General features: G+C 52.1%; 3 protein-coding genes across 5 annotated transcripts in view; 1 reads left to right on the top strand and 2 right to left on the bottom strand.

Moving 5' to 3' along the window:
* Mmp24 (matrix metallopeptidase 24) overlaps nucleotides 1-9445 on the top strand; it is a 43613-nt gene extending 34168 nt beyond the window's left edge. For 2 of the 3 annotated variants that reach the window (XM_021640519.2, XM_060382987.1), the window contains exons 6-9: nucleotides 1226-1440; nucleotides 3112-3250; nucleotides 4996-5262; nucleotides 6824-9445. In XM_021640519.2, the coding sequence (XP_021496194.1) occupies nucleotides 1226-1440; nucleotides 3112-3250; nucleotides 4996-5262; nucleotides 6824-7161 (959 nt within the window). In that variant the 3' untranslated portion in view covers nucleotides 7162-9445. Of the gene's footprint in view, nucleotides 1-1225; nucleotides 1441-3111; nucleotides 3251-4995; nucleotides 5267-6823 lie in introns of all 3 variants that reach the window. The other variant, XM_060382988.1, reaches the window with a different exon arrangement.
* Nucleotides 9378-10324, bottom strand: Mmp24os (MMP24 opposite strand). Its single transcript, XM_060382990.1, has 2 exons — nucleotides 10172-10324; nucleotides 9378-10093 (listed from the first exon to the last, which is right to left on the bottom strand). The coding sequence occupies exon 2, from the start codon at nucleotides 10088-10090 to the stop codon at nucleotides 9935-9937; it is 156 nt and encodes a 51-aa protein (XP_060238973.1). The 5' UTR covers nucleotides 10091-10093; nucleotides 10172-10324; the 3' UTR covers nucleotides 9378-9934.
* A 509-nt stretch (nucleotides 10325-10833) lies between these two features.
* On the bottom strand, nucleotides 10834-17524 carry Eif6 (eukaryotic translation initiation factor 6). The gene is made up of 6 exons (XM_021640539.2): nucleotides 16921-17524; nucleotides 16724-16809; nucleotides 14929-15104; nucleotides 14258-14434; nucleotides 13919-14100; nucleotides 10834-11113 (listed from the first exon to the last, which is right to left on the bottom strand). The coding sequence occupies exons 1-6, from the start codon at nucleotides 17025-17027 to the stop codon at nucleotides 11104-11106; spliced, it is 738 nt and encodes a 245-aa protein (XP_021496214.1). The 5' UTR covers nucleotides 17028-17524; the 3' UTR covers nucleotides 10834-11103.
* Between the last annotated feature and the right edge of the window lie 428 nt (nucleotides 17525-17952).

Raw genomic sequence — 17952 nt, 5'->3', positions numbered from 1 at the left:
GGAGAGGAGGAGGAGACGGCATTGGAGGTGCACGCCTCCCAGCACTTGGGAGGCAGAGGCAGGAGGATCTCTGAGCTTGAGGCTAACCTAGTCTACAGAGTGAGTTTCAGAACAGCCAGAGCTGCCACACAGAAAAACCAGGTCTTGAAAAACAAAAGAATTTTATATTTATAATATTTACACTGAAGTTTCAGCTCCTCGACCACTAAGAACTAGTGACTTGCTTTAACTACTCAATAGCCACCTGCACATGTGGCCAGAGGCAACTGTACTGACAGTACAAACAGAGAGCATTTCTATCGCCACAGAATGCCACAGGACAGCTCAGAGGGTCTCTAGAACCAGGAACTCAGATAAGCCCCTTAGAGCAATGACTCTCAACTAGGTTGTCCTTGGGAATCATCTTATGGATCTTATATAAAAAAACACTGACACCTAGCCCTCACCCCAAACATTTGAGTGAGTCCATCTGGGGAGCTTTCTGAAGATCTGGAGTTGTAAAATTCTCCTAGGTGAGCCTCATGAGCTGCCTAAGTTGAGAGGGGAGGAAGAAAAGAGACTCTACAATATCCAGTCTTTGAGTAGGGCGGACACCCCTAGCAATGGAGGTTAATAGAGAAGAAAAACCAGGAGTGCAGAGCCCTGGAAAAGGAGGAACGTGGTTCAAGGCAGATGATTCCAGAATCTTGGTATCAGTGGGCTTCACCTGAGACCTTGAAGACATTCAGTCTGGCTCCAGCTCTGGCCCTCTGAGTCACAACCTGCATTACCAAGATTCCTGAGATGATTCATTCGGTCAACAAAGTTTGAGTTGATAACTGTTGGATTCCAAAATACAGAGGTCACCGGTGATCTTGGCACGTTGGGTGGAAAATGGAGCTGAAGCCATGTGGAAGTTGGCACAAGTGTGAGAGTGGTCAGAAGTTAGAATCCAGCCTGTGTGAAGGAGAGCAGCAAAAGAGGGTGTGGGACACTGGCCCTAAGGTTTTTGTCTGAAGAAGGGGGAAGATACCAGGCTTGGGGATGAGAAAATGAAGGTCCCCATCTGGTGGATGTCTCCATCTGTTTTCTCAAAGCCTGGGAAGTTAAGTCAGGGAGAAGGGAGAGGGGACAGGAAGTTAGAGGGACGGACTGGACTTGGAGCTGCCTATTGCAGTGCTAGGGCAATGGTAGATGACAGAAGGGAAGCTCTGGGCTGTCCCTAAGACCCAACCCCTCTCTCCAGGACCCCCAGCTGAGCCTCTGGAGCCCACAAGGCCTCTTCCTACACTCCCGGTCCGCAGGATCCATTCACCGTCTGAGAGGAAACATGAGCGGCAGCCCAGGCCCCCTCGGCCACCTCTGGGGGACCGACCGTCCACTCCAGGTGCCAAACCCAACATATGCGATGGCAACTTCAACACGGTGGCCCTCTTCCGGGGCGAGATGTTTGTGTTTAAGGTATGGATAGTGGATCTGTGCCGCCCAGAGCGTCCCTTTCCCCATCATGGAGCCGGGCAAGCTCCTACTCTGTAATAAGGCCACTGCGGGGCCTGGATAGGAGCTAGTGGAGTGGCCAGGACCCAGAGTCTCTACTGGCACTGACAAGTCAGCTTAGTTCTACAAGGTGACAGGGGAAGACTGGTGAACTGACAGCTCCCAAGGAGCCAAGTGTGGAGGAAAATGCTGGCGATGGGGGTGAGGTGGGGTGGGGTCTGTGACCTTGGACAAGTCACCTTCCTTTCTCAGACCTCAGCTATCCAACCTGAGGGAGTCATTCCTCTGGCAAAGGCTGTGTGTGAAGATCCATGGCTATGAAGATGCAGAGCAGTGGCTGGTCCGGGGTGACAGGGTCTGCAGCTCCTCCTGCCAGAGCAAGAGTGATGGGCACAGGCCAGGCTGCATTGTGTTACCTGCCCTGTGTCAAGGGCTGGCTGAGCATGGTGCAGAGCAGCCTAAGTATCCGTGGGGAAGCAGACCCTGAGAGGGAGCTGGAATGAATGGTTAAGGAGTACCTTTAGAATCAACAGTGGCAGGCGGGAGGTGCAGGAAGCCCATCAAGACAGGGAGAAGCTGAAGGGACATACATCTGGTGCCGAAGCAGCCCCTTATGGGAAGTGCTGGAGCCAGGATGGCCCATCAGAGTCCTTCCATGTTGGATGCAAAATGAAACTGAAGCCATCACCAAAGAGCTGAAGGCTGCCTGCTGGTACATCCCAGCCACTAGGAAAATATCCATCACCAAATGGGAGCCGGACAACAGGTCTCTATGACACTGGGTGGCAGAGGAAGGCTACCCATTTTCCTCCCTAAGGTCTCCCCAGTTTTGCCTCCCAATAAGCGACTGGCTTTGGCATGTCCCTTGGCTTCCTAGACTGTACATGTATCAGACTGACTTGACAGCTGTGCAAGTCAGAAAAAAAACTATGTTAAAAACTGGACCAGAAAGCGCTTTGTAAAAACCCTTTTAAAATGCTGGAGCGATGCCTCAGTGGTTAAAGAGCACTTAACCGCTCTCGCAGAGGACCCGAGTTCAGTTCCCAGTACCCATGTGGTGACTCCCAAGTGCTTCAAACCAGTTCCAGAGAATCCAACGCCCTCTTCTGATGCCTGCAGGCTCACACCTGACTTACATGCATGCATTCAGGCACACACCCATACACACAAAGGAATTTTTAAAACATTCTAGGTTGTACTACCTTCTGAGTCATGTTTCTACGGTAGCACTGGCATTTCCTCCCAATCAAGGGTTCACAGGCAAGTGTGGGTTTTAGCATCCTCTTTAGCATGCTGGGGTTCCCACCAGGCCTGGGCCAAGCCCTACAGTTATCTGTAACTTTCTGCTGCCCTCCCGTGGCCACTCTGAACCTTGGCAGCCTCCCTGGAGCCTTTCCACACCTCTCCCACACCCATCTGCTGGGCGTCTCAGAGTCTTGGGCAGCAGGAGGCTTAAATGAAGAGTTACATCCTGTCTTTTAGGAGTTGGAGGCAGCAGATGGATGGACTCTATGGGAGGTTGGGAGGCTGAGCCCCAGGGCTGGTGCTGGGTTGTTGGGCCTGAGCCCTGGGGCTGAGATCACTGAAATCAGAGGCAGACCTGCCACCTGCCTCTCCTCCCTCTCTCCCCCACAGGATCGCTGGTTCTGGCGCCTGCGCAATAACCGGGTGCAGGAGGGCTACCCCATGCAGATTGAGCAGTTCTGGAAGGGCCTGCCCGCCCGCATAGATGCAGCCTACGAAAGGGCTGATGGAAGATTTGTCTTCTTCAAAGGTAACTTGGGCATGTCCGTGGCCTTTTTGAGGCTTCCTTTTTCCTGTCTAAACCAGAAGAGGGGGGTAGGAGACGGACGCCCTCCATGGGCACTGCTGACACTGACTCCTGAAGGGTCAGAGCCCTGCAGAAAGGAAATATGCCATCTGGGAAAACCAAGCTGCGGAAGTGCCCACGTTGCTGGGGTAAAAAACTCTATCCACACCGGGTACAGGGTAAGACAAGGCAGACCGCCCAGCACTCCAAGAGGTCATCCTCTCAGTTCTGAAAGAGCTCAGACAGAGCAGGCCACAGGATAGAGAGGGGGAGAGGGGCGAAGGAGGCTGACATGCCCAGCCGGGGCCAGCTGTGCTCCGAGTTGTTTCACTCTGGTGACCCTGACTCGGTCCTGCCTAAGCTGGGTAAAATACAGTGAAATGCAAGGCAGGCATTCAGGGAACAGAACAACATGGCCGAATGGGGAGTGAAGGAGTATGGGAGACACTCAGAGGGCTCAGAAGCTCACCCCACATCCACTGAGGCCCCAGCATGGAAAGCTAGAAGTCGTATGAGGGCAGTTCCTGAGGAGTTGTGGTTCTGGGCCAGGATTTGGCCTGGACCTGTCAGGCCAAGGCCGGAAACTCACGGCAGGTTTCTGGGTAACACAGAACCATGGGAGAGGTGGTGTGCAGTAAGGCAGGGAGGGTATTTCAAAGAGTGTCACCCACAAGGCCCATGCAGAGAGCAGGGGACCTCTGTGAAAAGCCTGGGGCCTCATGACTGGCTAAGTACAGAGAGGAAGGGAAGGGGCTCAGAGATGAGGCTGGCACTTCTCTTAGGGATGCTGGGAGGTAGGAAGGGGATGAAAGCTGAAAATGGAGCCCTTCCAGTAGGGACAAGGAGCTCTGAAAACCTGATTCTGAGCAGCCAGGGACCACGGGAGAGCACAGGATGTAAAGGGGTGGGGCTCTACCCTCAGGGTTAGGTGTACCAGAGCAGAGGGAAGAGTAGGAGGATCTGAGAGCCCTGAGTGATGTAAAGATGCAAAGTGTGGACGGAGTCCTGAGTGATGCGTGTTGTTTGACATGAGCCAGCCACAACAAGGACTAAGGAAACGGGGAAACTGACAACCTTCTCCCTATGGGTCAGGCTTAGAGTTGGCAAAGCCTTGTTGTGACCCAAGTGCAAATGCTTATGAACGGTTGACCAGTGAGTGCAGAAAACTAGTAATGGCACCTTCCTGCATCCAGAGGCTGCTCACCCACAGCAGCTAGCTCCTCCCCTGTTCTGAAGATGATGCACATGCTGAGGTTCTGGCTCATTACGGTAACAAACGTGGTTCCATCAGAACCCACAGCCCACCCGACCCCAGCTGTGGGAAGCAGTAGCGTGTGGTATCAGAGGGGTGGCCCAGATCACCAAAAATGAAAGAGGATCAAGACACGTGGGTAGCTAAGTATGTCGGCTACACCTGTAATCCCAGCACTTGGGAAGCAGAGGCAGGAGGATCACTGAAAGTCTGAGGCCAGTCTGGTCTAACGTAATGAATTCCAGGTTAGCCAGGGATTAAAAAAAAAAAAAACAAGTCTCAAAATGGAACATGGAAACAAAGATAGTGGGGACAAGAGGGCCTGCATGGCATGGAACACATTGCTCAAAAATCTATGATTGGCTTTTTGCTCTTTATGACCGAAGACGGACAAGTGGGACCTCACGCCAGCGCTGAGTGGCTCCTGAAGGCTGAGTCTGCACTCCCTTTCCTGCAGGTGACAAGTATTGGGTATTCAAAGAAGTGACGGTGGAACCTGGGTACCCCCACAGCTTGGGAGAGTTGGGAAGCTGCCTGCCCCGTGAAGGAATCGACACGGCTCTGCGTTGGGAACCTGTGGGCAAAACCTACTTTTTCAAAGGCGAACGGTATTGGCGCTACAGTGAGGAGCGGCGAGCCACAGACCCTGGCTACCCCAAGCCCATCACCGTGTGGAAGGGCATTCCGCAGGCTCCACAAGGGGCCTTCATCAGCAAGGAAGGATGTATGTAAGGGCCAAGCTGAGGTGGGAATGGGGAGTTAGCTTTATGTGTTTCTCGGGGCCTAGACATATTCTCTGGGTATCTAGATTTGAGTGATGTAACTTGCCAGCAGACAACTGCTCCAAATGGACAGTGCTCACATAGTGACTTGCCTTGCAGTGATGGGTATGGGTGGTTCAAAGGTGCTTTCTCATGGGTTTTGAAGGCTAGATTGGCAATCCCCACTTTGTGCCATCAGGTCTCCCTACCAGCTTAGAAGCTTCTCAGGGGAGGCTCAGGCTTTCCCAAGTCCAGGGCAAGCATCCATGACTGCCTATTGATCTGGCTAAAAGTATTTGACCAGGGCTGGCTGGGGTCACAGACACTCTCTACCTCTCTCTATAGCAGTGGGCAAGTCATGGAACTTTTCTCCTTCTGCTATCCATGAAATAGGAATGATCCCAGCACTTACCTTTGGGCTGGGCGATAAAAGATTAATAGAAAGCACTTAGCATAATGCCCAATTCGTGGTCTACGCTATGTCAAAGTTTTAGCCACCCTCCTCATCATCTCATTAGCATTTCAGTTTGGGTAAAAATGACAGGAGTCAGTCCTTCGATGCTTGGTAATTACGGAGAGCCAGCTTGTGTGGGAGGGCTCAAGACAGAAGCAGTGAATAAGACTTGCATGGTCCTTAGTCCAGTAACAGAAAATAAGGCTGCAACAAAAGCTAAACTAGAAATAAGGCAGAGGACACCACTGTTTAGTGTCTTTAAAATGTGATCCTTTATACACGTGGTCTCCCTCTTTGGGGAGCCTCAGAGACAGGTGACATCAAAGACCTCGACCAATGAAAGTCCTGGGGAGCCAGCCAATGAGGGGAGTCTAAGTGAGCCGCTTTGCTGTCAGCAGATTGCCTGGGTTGCTAAGGCTGTTGCTGGGAGCCTTAAGGGAGCTGCCCAGGGAGCAATTGGCAGAGCTTCCTGGCCTACCTCCTGCCTCCTTTCCTTCTAGTCATCAAAGCCACTAGAAGGGTCCTTAAAAAAATTGTATCTGTGTTGCAGAGTGATATATGCCAAGCCTAGAAACTCCCCACCCCCCAAAAAAAATCTGTAACTGTGGAGCTATGGTGTCTGCAGCTCAACTCCCATTGGCTTGGGGAGAGAGCTCCACTGAGATCCTAGAGCTATGGAGACTGCACAGTGCAAACGTCTGACCTGACCCTTATAGGAAGCCTGGGGCAGTGTGACAGAGCTGTTTCCCGACTAAGAACGATCCAGCCCGGGCAGCGTAAATTACTGCATTGCCAGCTCCACTCAAAATCCCTTGCTGTTTCCCCAGCACCTCTGAACTAACAAGTGGGGCACCCCACATCCTGGGGGACCCTCTCTGCTGTGTTGGTTACTGAGCAATCGGTAGAGCGCTGCACTCACCCAATCCAGGGGGCCACCCTCCACCACCTATGGTGCCAATTTGAGCTCCTGTCTTGCACACTGCTGCAGCACCCCAGGTCCCTATTAGTCCAGAGCAGGTGCTAGGAGCATCTTGGGAGTGGTGGTGCCTGAGTCCTTCCCATTTCCGCAGATTACACCTACTTCTACAAAGGTCGGGACTACTGGAAGTTTGACAACCAGAAACTGAGCGTGGAGCCAGGCTACCCACGCAACATCCTGCGCGACTGGATGGGCTGCAAGCAGAAGGAGGTAGAGCGGCGAAAGGAGCGGAGGCTGCCCCAGGACGACGTGGACATCATGGTGACCATCGATGACGCACCGGGTTCCGTGAATGCTGTGGCTGTGGTTGTCCCCTGCACCCTGTCCCTCTGCCTCCTGGTGCTGCTCTACACTATCTTCCAGTTCAAGAACAAGGCGGGTCCTCAGCCCGTCACCTACTATAAGCGGCCAGTCCAGGAGTGGGTATGAGCAGCCCAGAGCCCTCTCTGTCTACTCAGTCTGGCCAGCCAGGCCCTTCCTCACCAGGGTCTGAGGGGCAGCTCTAGCCACTGCCCACCGGGGCCAGCAGGGCCCTAGGCCAGGTTCATGTGTAGCTGAAGTGGTGGGTGCATTGGTCTAGGCTGAGTGTGGGGCAGGGAGTGATGGTGGCTGTGTCCCGGGGCTGGGTAGCTGGCACCCAGCTGCCAGCCTTCTGTCCTGGGTACACCACTCTCTACTCAAGGGAATAGGCCAGGCCCCGTCGTGAGGCAAGGATCGTGCCAGGAGGTGCCCCTGAGGTCACTGCATCCCGCAGTGTCTGCAAGGTACTGCAGCTCCAGTCCTGGCTGGGACCCAGTCCTCTGAGGCAAGCCAGCACTAGCTCTCAACCCCGCCCCCACCCCCCACCCCAAGATGCCACCAATCCCAGTCCCTCTGCCAACACCTGCTGGTCAGATGTCCCCTCGCCCCTACCCACTATCCTCCAAGGCTACTGTGCCCCTGCTGCCAGCACAGTGGGCAAAGGCCTAGGTTTCCCCTGCTAGCCAATAGCAGATTCCTCAGGAAACCTGCTCTGCTTGTCAGGTCTCCTCTGAGACCCAGGACTTAGGGTCACATGCTGCAGGCAAGGCTGTGGCCCAGCTGGATCTCACAAAGACCCAGCTGTCATGTCGTGAATATTTAAATGTCCTGTCACTACTGTTTAAAGTCCCATTTTGCAAAGTCTACTTGAGGCTTTAGGTCAACTAGAGGTGACTGTCTTGGTGACGAGGCCAGTGTGGTGGCCCTTCCCCAGGCACTAAGGACCATGGTGCTGCAAAGGCCACGCTAGCATCCTGAGAGTAGCGGTTGCCCTGTTCAGGAGGTTCAACAGCTTGGGCAGGAGCTGACCCTGGTTCTGGAGGCAGATCCAAGTTTGTGACCATCTTCTACTCCCCTTCTGTTAATGTCCCCACCCTGCTCCAGCCTGTCTTTTGTGCCCTGGGGGCTCAGCCTGACTGGCTAGGTAAAGCAGAGATGGCTCTACCACTGTCATAGCCTCAGAGTAAGGGACCAGGGAAGTCACATCCCCAGTGACCCTAAGGCAACTCAATTTCTCAGCCTGGAGGCCACGTTTGCACTCCTCCCTTGACCCTGGCACCCCAGCTCACTTGGCCCATCTTCCTGCACTGCTCCTAGGAAAAGGGTACCTCACGCTGGTAGCAGCCCTGAGCTTAGGAGTTTCCCCTCACCCCTACCCCATCCCACATTATTATGATTTATCCCAAGGCCCTTTATATCTGACAGGAGTTCCCAGGCCTTGGCACGGTTGCTCCAGCCTGGCAACCATGCTTGTCACTAGGCAAGATCAGTGGATGCAGTGATGCTCGCTGGCTCTCTGCCAAGCCCCCATTGGTAAGAGGCAGCTGTCGGGGTGCTAGTGGGTCGTCAAGACACCAACCCTGGCCTCCGAGCCTACACAGGCCATGGCCCTGCCCTGTGGCCTCTGGGATTTGGGTCAGCTTGCCCTGTAGCACAGGCAGGGACTCTTGCTGCCCTGGGAGCTGTTGAGTAAATCTCTTGTCCCAGAAACATCTGGGTCCACTGTATCCCATCATCACCATCCCGTTTTTTCTCATTTCGGCCAAGGGCAGGCTCCCTGGGGCAGGCAGGGAACAGCTGCAGAGATTTAGTGATTCATAGGTTTGTACAGTGTTTTATACTTTGCAAAGCACTTTGTTAGCTCACGCCTGCCCACTCACATGAAAGCCCTGTAGGCCGAGGCTGAGGGGAAGGCTCACCTTGTCCTCAGACGAAGCACAGGTCTTGGTATCTGCCCCTGCCATCCCGTAGCCCTGGCTGTGGGCCCTTCTAGTCCTCTCTTCCAGGCCTCTCTCCCCATCTCCCAGGCCCTCTCCTCAGGTTGGTGCTCTCACTTCCTGAAAGCTCTAGGCCCCGCAGGCTCCCTGCTGGCTCCTGGTACTCCAAGGCCAGTTGAGAGAGGGCAGGAGATGGAGGCAGGCAGCCTAGGCTGTGGATGGGAGGGATGCAGGGCCGGGCCCAGAGGGACTCAGCCTAGAGGCTTCCAATCTTGGACTCTTCTGCCTGCTGTCATCTGTTTGTCCATCACCCAGGTCAGAGCAGTCAGAGGGGCAAAGCATCGGGGCTTCCAGAGCTCAGTTTCCCCTCAACCTGGGTGACATCACAGCATTTCAGTGTCGGTCACATTTTAAACTGATCAGCCTTTGTACAATGTTTTTTAAATCATTTCTAAATAAAACAGAAATACAGTGTCTTTTCCCTGGGGTGTGGGAACAAACATCAGGCTTTGGGGAGAAAAGGGTGCTTTGGGGGTACAATTCTGTCGTTGCCTCCTGAATCTTCTAGCCAAGTAATCAGATGTCCTCCCTCAGTGTGGGAGGGTCACTGCGGCAAAGCTTCTCTGGAGACAGGGCCTTGGCCCGGGCCACCTGCAGCAGCTCAGTTATAGCGAGGGGAAAACCAGTAGTTGAACCATCAGAATCCTGCCAGGCCTTGCCTGGTCTCGGCTCTTCAGGTTCGGGAAGGCTGCCCCAGCAGAGCTGGAAAGGGTCATGGGACTGAGCTGGTTTAGGGGCTGGCGAGGAAGGGAACAAGTCTGAGGTTGGGGAACAGTCCTCTGAGGCCCTGTGGGACTTTCGGGCTCCACAATCTTTCTAGAATCTCTGTCCAGAGTGAGGGAGTTCGACAGGAAATCATGGGGTGGAGGCCAGGCCAGGGAGGGCAGAGGCCAGGGGTAGCCGGGTTAGTACCAGGACGTGCAGGCGATAAGAAAGCGCACGTCGTCCAGCGGCCCCCACGGGCCAGGTTCGGGCTGAGGCTGCTGCGGGCCCTGCGGCGCCGGAGGCTGGGGCTGCGCGGGCTCCGGACCATCCTGGCCGCCACTGAGGAGAGCGCCCATGGTCTGTAACACAAGTCCATCAGGTACAAGGCAAAAGCAGGCACCCCACCCACCGCCACTACCACTCCACCCAGCCCTCACCTCCGGCAGCAAAGCGAAAGTGGATCCGCAGCGGAAGCCGAGCCAGTCGGGTGGTCAGGGAGGAGCAGCGTTATGACGCAGACAAACACGAAAGATGGCTCCGCACGCGAGGGGCGGGCCCAGTGAGCACGGGAAAGGGCGGTGACTGGCCAGCCACGCCCAGGGCCCCAGGCTCCGCCACACACACACCCAGGGCCAATCACAGTAGGCCGCCAGGCCTCCAAGGTAGCTACCCCATTTCCTCAAGGTCAGTGGGGGGCCAGAATGCACTTAAGCTGTGTACCCGTGACCTCACAAGGTGCTGGCCCAGGGGGGAAGGGCAGCGATTCTCATTGTGAAGCCACAGGCAGAAGCTGAGTTAAAATGGAAACCCAGAGGCCAACATGACTTCCTTTTGTTCATCTCTTTTCTTGTTTGAGGTTTAGGGTCTCACTATGTATCCCTTCCTGCCTGTCCTACAACTTGCTGAATAGCCAGGCTGGCCCCAAACTAGAGATCCACTCTGCCTCTGGGATCAGAGGTGTACACCACCACACCCTGCCGGCCTCCCAGCTCCTGGAGGGAAACCCTGCATATCAACCTCACCCAAGTCCACTTCAGGGACCCAGGAAGGGCTGGGGAAGCTGCTGCAAACTGAGGATGCCCACAATCAACACACTGAGGACGGTGGGAGGCAGTCCTTTAATGGGGTGGGACACAAGACAGCAGAACTTTCATCCAAGCCTCATGAACTGAAAGCCAGCATGACACGGCAGGCTTTTCAGCAACAATAGTCAAGAGATGGCACAGGTGACGAAGGGTTGGGCACTCAACCATTCAGCTCTAGTGAGCTCTCTGCCATGCCCTGCTGCCAGCATCTGGTACAGACTAGCTCAGGCATGGAGTATGAGCCAAAGTCCAGAGGCAGGAGCCCACACGACAGCACAGGTGACTCATGTGAGGCTGCAGAGAGAAAAGTGAACTATCAGTAGTTGCTCTGCAGGGTGCAGCCCCACCCCAGACCGTTTCAGTTCAGTCCTTGAAGACCCACACTTGGAACCCAAACCCCACAGTCCCCACCAAGCTTCCAGATCTGACTATATTCTGTATTATCAAGGTCTAGCCTAAAACTCTCCCATGTTTGAAAAATAAAACCAATTCTTTCCTCATTCAAGTGGGCCGCCTTTCTCCAATTTACTCAGTTACTGATCATAAAGTTGAACCTCAGAACTTAAGTACGAGCAAGGAAGATCAGTGAGAACAGGATGTGCCAAGACCAAGCCTCTCAGAGGCCAGGCTGAGGCCAAAACTTTGGCCTCCCTTTCCAGAACTCTCTATTGCTGCTGATATAAAAGGCCACAAACACTAGGGTGGAAAACAGAGTGCTCTGTAAGGGCTGCGTGAAACCACTCATACTGGAGGTGGCATGAAAGTGATGTGCTCACAGTGTGTGAGATCATGTACAGAGGCTGAGGCAATTACTTCCCCAACTTGTATTCTGAGCAGGGTCTCTCACCGAACCTGGGGTTCACTAATTCTGCTAGACTGACCTGTCAGTGAGCTCCTAGCCCCGGTGTTCCAGACACCTGCCACGGAGCCCAGCTTTTATGTGGGTGCTGGGAATCCTCAACTGCATCAGGTCCTCACTGTGGGTGCAGCAAGCACTTTACCCAGCACAGCATCTCCCCATGACAATCTGCTGTCCTCACTGTGCAGTCTTATAAGCTCCTAAAACATGTCCAATAACTAAAGAACACCGACTAACAAATCTTCCCTTCCTTTTCAATATCCTTTCCTTCTCTGTCTGACAGCATAGGCAAGCCACCAAGAACACACTGACCAGTGACTAGAAGTTGTGCTTAACTCTAATAGTTTCTATAATTCACAACAGTTTGTTAGTCTTTTGATAGGTATCAATTATTAGGTTATAAGAAATTTCTTTTCAGTTGTTACTAGGAAGTTTTTCTTTAATGAATTTAATGGTTGGCACTGTCTCCTTACAAAATTCCAACTTCCAAAAAGACAGGGCATGTTTTGATAATCACATTAATACTGTCTGGCACAAAAAAACGCTGTTGAGTAACTTCTTAGACTGGGTGGCGCTCAAGAGAATAGCATTTGCCTAGAATGCATAAACTCAATTGTTCTGACAGCAACATTAGTCAGGGTGAGTATGAAAATATCCTCATCAAAATTTCTCAAACATACGCACACAGCCAGGTGTGGTGGCACAAGCCTCTACTCAGAGCACACTGCCAGCCTAGGTCACATGACATTGTTTCAAGGAACCAGACAGAGTTGGACTGTCCTCCACCCACAATAAGGACCTCTGAGAGATTACACTTAAGAATCTATACATACAAGCAACCCAACATCCACTAACACGCAAAATCTCAGGCTAGCAGTCAAAGCTTCCTGATATGGGAATTTAAAGTCCTCAGCACTCTTAGAAAACTTTTATCCTTCACACACTCAGCATTTTCCCATCTCTCTGTCAGTGTTGAGGTTCTTCCTCACTTTTTTCCATATTTAAACAACTCCTTATCCTCTGATGCAGACTATGTCAGTCATGAAACTTCTATAACCCCAGAAAAATTTTCACCAGCTTCATAAGCTGTCCATATGTGGACAATTAAGGAACCACGTGTTTCTCCTTTAACAGCTAAAAGGTATCTATAGTAACTGTACCTCCCATGTGCACTGTGAACCCTAGATGCAGGATACGGAACTACACTCCCTGATTATGCCCAGTGCAGCCTTATCTACGGGCATCAGTGCAAACAAATGCAAAGATAAAGGGACAGCGCTTCCTCGGTAACAAAGGATCTGTTACTTGGCACTTGCTCTACTCTTTGGTTTCTACCCTCATAGAGTTGTCTGTGTTACTTGGGCATGGCATGCCTTAAGAAAGGTCTATGGCAGGCCGAGAGAGGGAAAAACAACTCAGCATCAGCTCCTGCTATTCTTCCAGGTAAGAGTCAAAAGTCTCAAACCTCCCAAGTGAGGAGAGTGAGCAACTAGGCCCAGCTTGGTTTTTTAATCCATAAAAGTCTAGAGCAGTGGCTGTCAACCTTCCTAATGCTGTGACACCCTTTACACTTCCTCATGTTGTGGTGACCCCCGGCCATAAATTTATTTTCATTGGTACTTCATTCCTGTAGTTTTGTTGTTATGAATTATAATGTAACTATGATATGCAGGATATCTGATATTTGACCCTGTGAATGGGGTCTCAACTCACAGGTTGAGAACCGGTGGTCTAGACCATAATTTTGATACAAAACCCACCTGGAACCTGTTTAAGAACACCCTTAGCAATCTGGGGTCTCCTCAGTGATTGAGGAGTTTTTCCACCTTCCCTAGCAAACATCTCCTTTTATCTCAAGTCTCAGGCCACTAGCTGGAGACAGTGGACACACAAACATGGTCAGACGGATCACAGGAAAGGTCCGCCCAGAGAGCTCAGTGTCAAGGAAGATGTCAAGTAACATTTGTGGCTCTAAGCCAGTATGCACATTCAATCTCACACTTGGGGAAAACCTCCCAGTACAAACACAACATGGCTCTTGTTCAAAGACACACGTTCTTCCTTCAAAGGCAAAAGTGCGCCAGGCATGGTGATGTACGCCTTTTACCCCAGCACTCAGGAGGCAGAGGTAGGAGAATCTCGAGCTCAAGACCAGCCTGGTCTACAGAGAGTTCCAGGACAGCCAGGGAGAAACAGAAACGTCCTGTCTCGAAAAATAAACAACAAAAGGGCAAAGTTACCTGTCGATGAGGGAATCCCGCATGCTGGTGGCAATGGTACTAGGCTTGGCTTCATTTAGCTTGAAGACGCTTTCCACCACTGACAGCTCTGTACTGGTTGTGTCCAGACCACAGAAAGCACACCAATCGTTCACTACCATCCCAGCAGCAATCACCTCGCTGCCTCGATTCACAGTGCCTGCCTGCAGACAAGTTATGGTACCAAAAGCAAATTCTTGAGGACTCTTGCCCCAAAGTCTGTTCCATGTCTCGAACAGGGGAAGGTAATGACCCAGATTCCCAGGACCTGGCAAGAGGGACTGACTCTACAGACATGGGTCAGAAGGCAGGAATGCTTACCACAAGGGGAACCTGAAGAAGTGAGGACAGCTCATCCTGGTCTTCGATTGAAGTTTTAGGGTGTACCAGACCTCCCTGATTACTGAAGACACAGTAGCTTCCTACTAACACCTGGTCGGCAACTGTCTGTCTGAAGACTTCCACTTTGAGTACATCAGCCAGGATTTCTTCTGTCTCCTGTTGGCCAAAGGAACTGTGTCCAGGATCCAGAACATGTAGGCCAGATATCCAGGGACTCTCTAACCATCAACCACCCAGACATGGCTTCCTGATCGCTTCTGATTACGTATCTGCACACAGAAGCCTCTCTAAACAAGACACAGGTATGAGGCTAAGAGTCTAGGCCTGGCCTGGAGCACCTAAAACCTGGGCAAGACCTGAAAAACATGAGCCTTGGTTCCATGTCACCTTATTCACTAATACACACCCAAGTTCAACTATCAACCACCATGTCCCATGGCCCAGGACCAAAAGGCCAATCTCCCCAATCCTAAAGGATTGGTTTTCTCCCCTGCTTGATACTGACACACAAAGGCCTACTACTGCTATGAAAGTAAAAAACTGGAGTACCCAAGAACACAAGTGAAACCCCTAACTCCTGCCTTGCGGCAATGACAGCTAAGCACTGGCTAAGTTAGTCCTGTAACTATCACACTAAGCTGCCACCTCACCCTGTCCAAGTCTGGGTGGACCAAGGCCACATAGTCATTGCAGGTGGTGACATTGCCAAGGGCCGAGAGCCGCTCCTCCACCCGCCGTATCTGCACTGAGTCCGGAAGGCTGTTGCGGATGTGCTGCAGCTCCTGGTCGGTGGTGTTATTGGGCACCAGTAGCCCATGCCTGTTCCCTGGAGAACAAAACAAAGCGTGATAAAGATAAACCATGAGTACAGTTGAGGCACTCTAGGATTCTTCCCATTCTAGCCCCATTAGTTTTCCCAGGAGATCTCTAAGCTGAAACCCCAGCCCTTCAACCTACAGATCCGTATATGAACCGTGGGTCCCTGAACAGGCCTGACAGCTGGGAATCTATCCCACCACACACCATCTACCTCATTATTACCAACTAGGGGTAGGGAGAGTTCAGACTAGTAGGAAGGCCCTTGGCATTAGTGACACATTTTTGCTAACACTATACACCTACCTAAGCAGCAAAAAGTTTTTGAAGGCCATCAATATCATGTGTTAGCAATAACACACAGAACCACTAAAACGCCATGCTGTCAGGAGTACACAGCGGCCATCCACTCCAGATAATTACTGGGAGCATCTGCTACACCACATCGCCACATGCCCTGTGACTATCCCATTCCATTCACAGGCATTACGTGTCCAAGAGAAATATGTATGTATGTTCATATTTATACAGTAACACTATTCTTAAGACACCAAACCAAACAAGGTTGTCTAAATACTCACTATCATTAGAATGATGTATTTATACAAAGCATTCAACAACATGAAGGAACAAACTACATTATCACAACTACAACTAAACTTCTGCCTAGCCTTAGGAGGCAGTTTTCAACTTCTGAACCTTAAGTTATTTTCATTAAAACAGACCAAAATCTCCCATATTATGTCAGCATTTGTTTCATATCCTAAGGACACGGTTAAAGATCAGGATGTTTTAATACCAGAGATCAGAATAAATAAGAATCTAGGTGGAGTCATGCTTAACACTTTAAAAATCCTTTTTTTTTTTTTTTTAGGTAAATACATAAAGGCCTCATAACCTCAACATGCAGAAACAAGAAACAAAGAGTGGCAGCAGTGGTCCACAGTGCTACATTAAAGGACTGCTTAGCATGATGGTTCACACCCACTAATCCCAAAACTTGGGAGGTAGATGGAGGAGTATCAGGAGTTCTAGGTCATTCCTGACTGCAGAAACAATATGGCTGAGGCTACGGAGGGGGGCACAGACACAGACCTGAAAGTCTGAGGCCACCAACAGTGCTTACAGGTCAAAGTGCAAGGATGCCGCTCAAGAATTTGGTTTTAGAGAGTATGAGACCTGGGACCTTAGTTATTTCACTGAAGGACAAATTGATGCTCAAAAGCAAGAAGCAACTTGTCCATAATCACAGGCAGGAAAGAAATGAGATTTAAATCCTCCTCCACCCCAGGAGTGGAACCTGGTGAGTCACCTTAGTTCCTGAGTGTCAGTTTCCTCAATCGTCAAACTGGGACAATCCCTACTTTCCAGTATCGCTGTGAAGGTAAAATGAGATCAAGAATGAAAGCACTTAACGCTCTTTGGCTATGACTATTCTCAAGAAGTCTGTGCTAGAGTGTTCTTGATCCGCAGTTAGACTGAGTCCCACCCACCCCTGACAGATTCCGGAGTCCACCGAGACTGAAAGCCTGGGAATCCCCGGATCCCCGGGGGTGCGCTCCAGGAGTTAAGGGGTCACACAGTGCTTCGAGGCTCCGCTCGTCCCTCGGCGTCTTCCATCTGCCTTACCCACACACATGCGCCCGATGATTCGGCAGCCGGCGATGGATGCGTGCACCACAGGAATGGTTTCGGAGAGTTCGCCCTCGAACACACTGTAGCAACAGGGATTCGCTGGTTACTGGGGTTCCTCACGCTCACTGACCTCTCGACCCCCGGCATCCCTTCCCTTCCCGCCGCCACAGGACCAAAATCTCTCGTTTCACCTGTAGAAGTTCTCTGATCCTCCGATGGCCACTAGGCAGTAGGTGTTGGTGAGTTTGGCAAAACAACCGACCTCACAGTTGTTCTCGAACGACGCTCTGACCGCCATGAGAGAAGCCTGGGGGCTGCACGACCGCGGGTTCCGGGCCGACAGATCTGCTCAGGAGCCGGGTCGACCCACCTCGCCTCCTCAGACTCCGCCCTCTCGAGCCCTTCAGACCTCGGGTTGCGCCCACGGGGTCCCTGCAGGCTCTCCTGTCCCAAACCCTCCCGCCGCGTGGCCCGGAACCGAGCGTCGCCGCCCAGCGTCCCAGCAGCTCACCGAGGGACTCCGATCTCCACACGCTGCAACTTCTCCCCTAACTAGCTTTCCGTTTCCGCCTCCTCCCAGTCGGGCTTCCGGGAGCGCCCCGGAGCCCGGCCGGGCATGCGTCCACTCTAGCCCCACCCTTTGGGAGGACTCTATGGTTGCTAGCTTGCTGATGGTTTCGTTTGGCTGCATCCGACCCCGCCTCCTGCACGTTTTCTCGTTTTCGGCTGTTGGTTTCGCTGCCCATTGGGTCTTTTTAGAAGGAATAATCAACCAGACCTGAGTCTGGGCAAATAATCAACCAGGTGTGGTTGAGGGACGCAGGAACCGGTGTTGTCTGGCCGAAGATGGTCGATGAGGAGGGCTGAGTAAGGCCAAAAAAAGGGCAGGTTTGAGAACAGGGGTGAGCCCAGCCCAGCCGTGCAGACGGGAATGCGAATCTGGAGCAGAGGCTAGAGTCAAGGGCTGAGGATTGAATTTTGGGGCAGGGATCACCCAAAGTGTGTCCGATAGGTCAAAACGAGACCAGAACAGAGGTTTGAGGACGAGAACCATAGGAAAACAGGCTAAAAAAGAGGAGGGGGGTAAGTGTGTGAAGCTGGGTGTTAGGGAGAGATTGGAGAAGGCTTAGGGTGGGCAAATATGAGAGGGCTGACTTGCTTCTCACGCACAGTGTATCACCCCCTCAGCAGCTGCCATCTGCTCTGGGGATAGTGGCGAGGCC

This window comes from Meriones unguiculatus, chromosome 4 (assembly GCF_030254825.1).
Source record: "Meriones unguiculatus strain TT.TT164.6M chromosome 4, Bangor_MerUng_6.1, whole genome shotgun sequence".
Taxonomy (NCBI): Eukaryota; Metazoa; Chordata; class Mammalia; order Rodentia; family Muridae; genus Meriones; species Meriones unguiculatus.
This window is presented reverse-complemented; position numbering and strand designations above follow the sequence as displayed.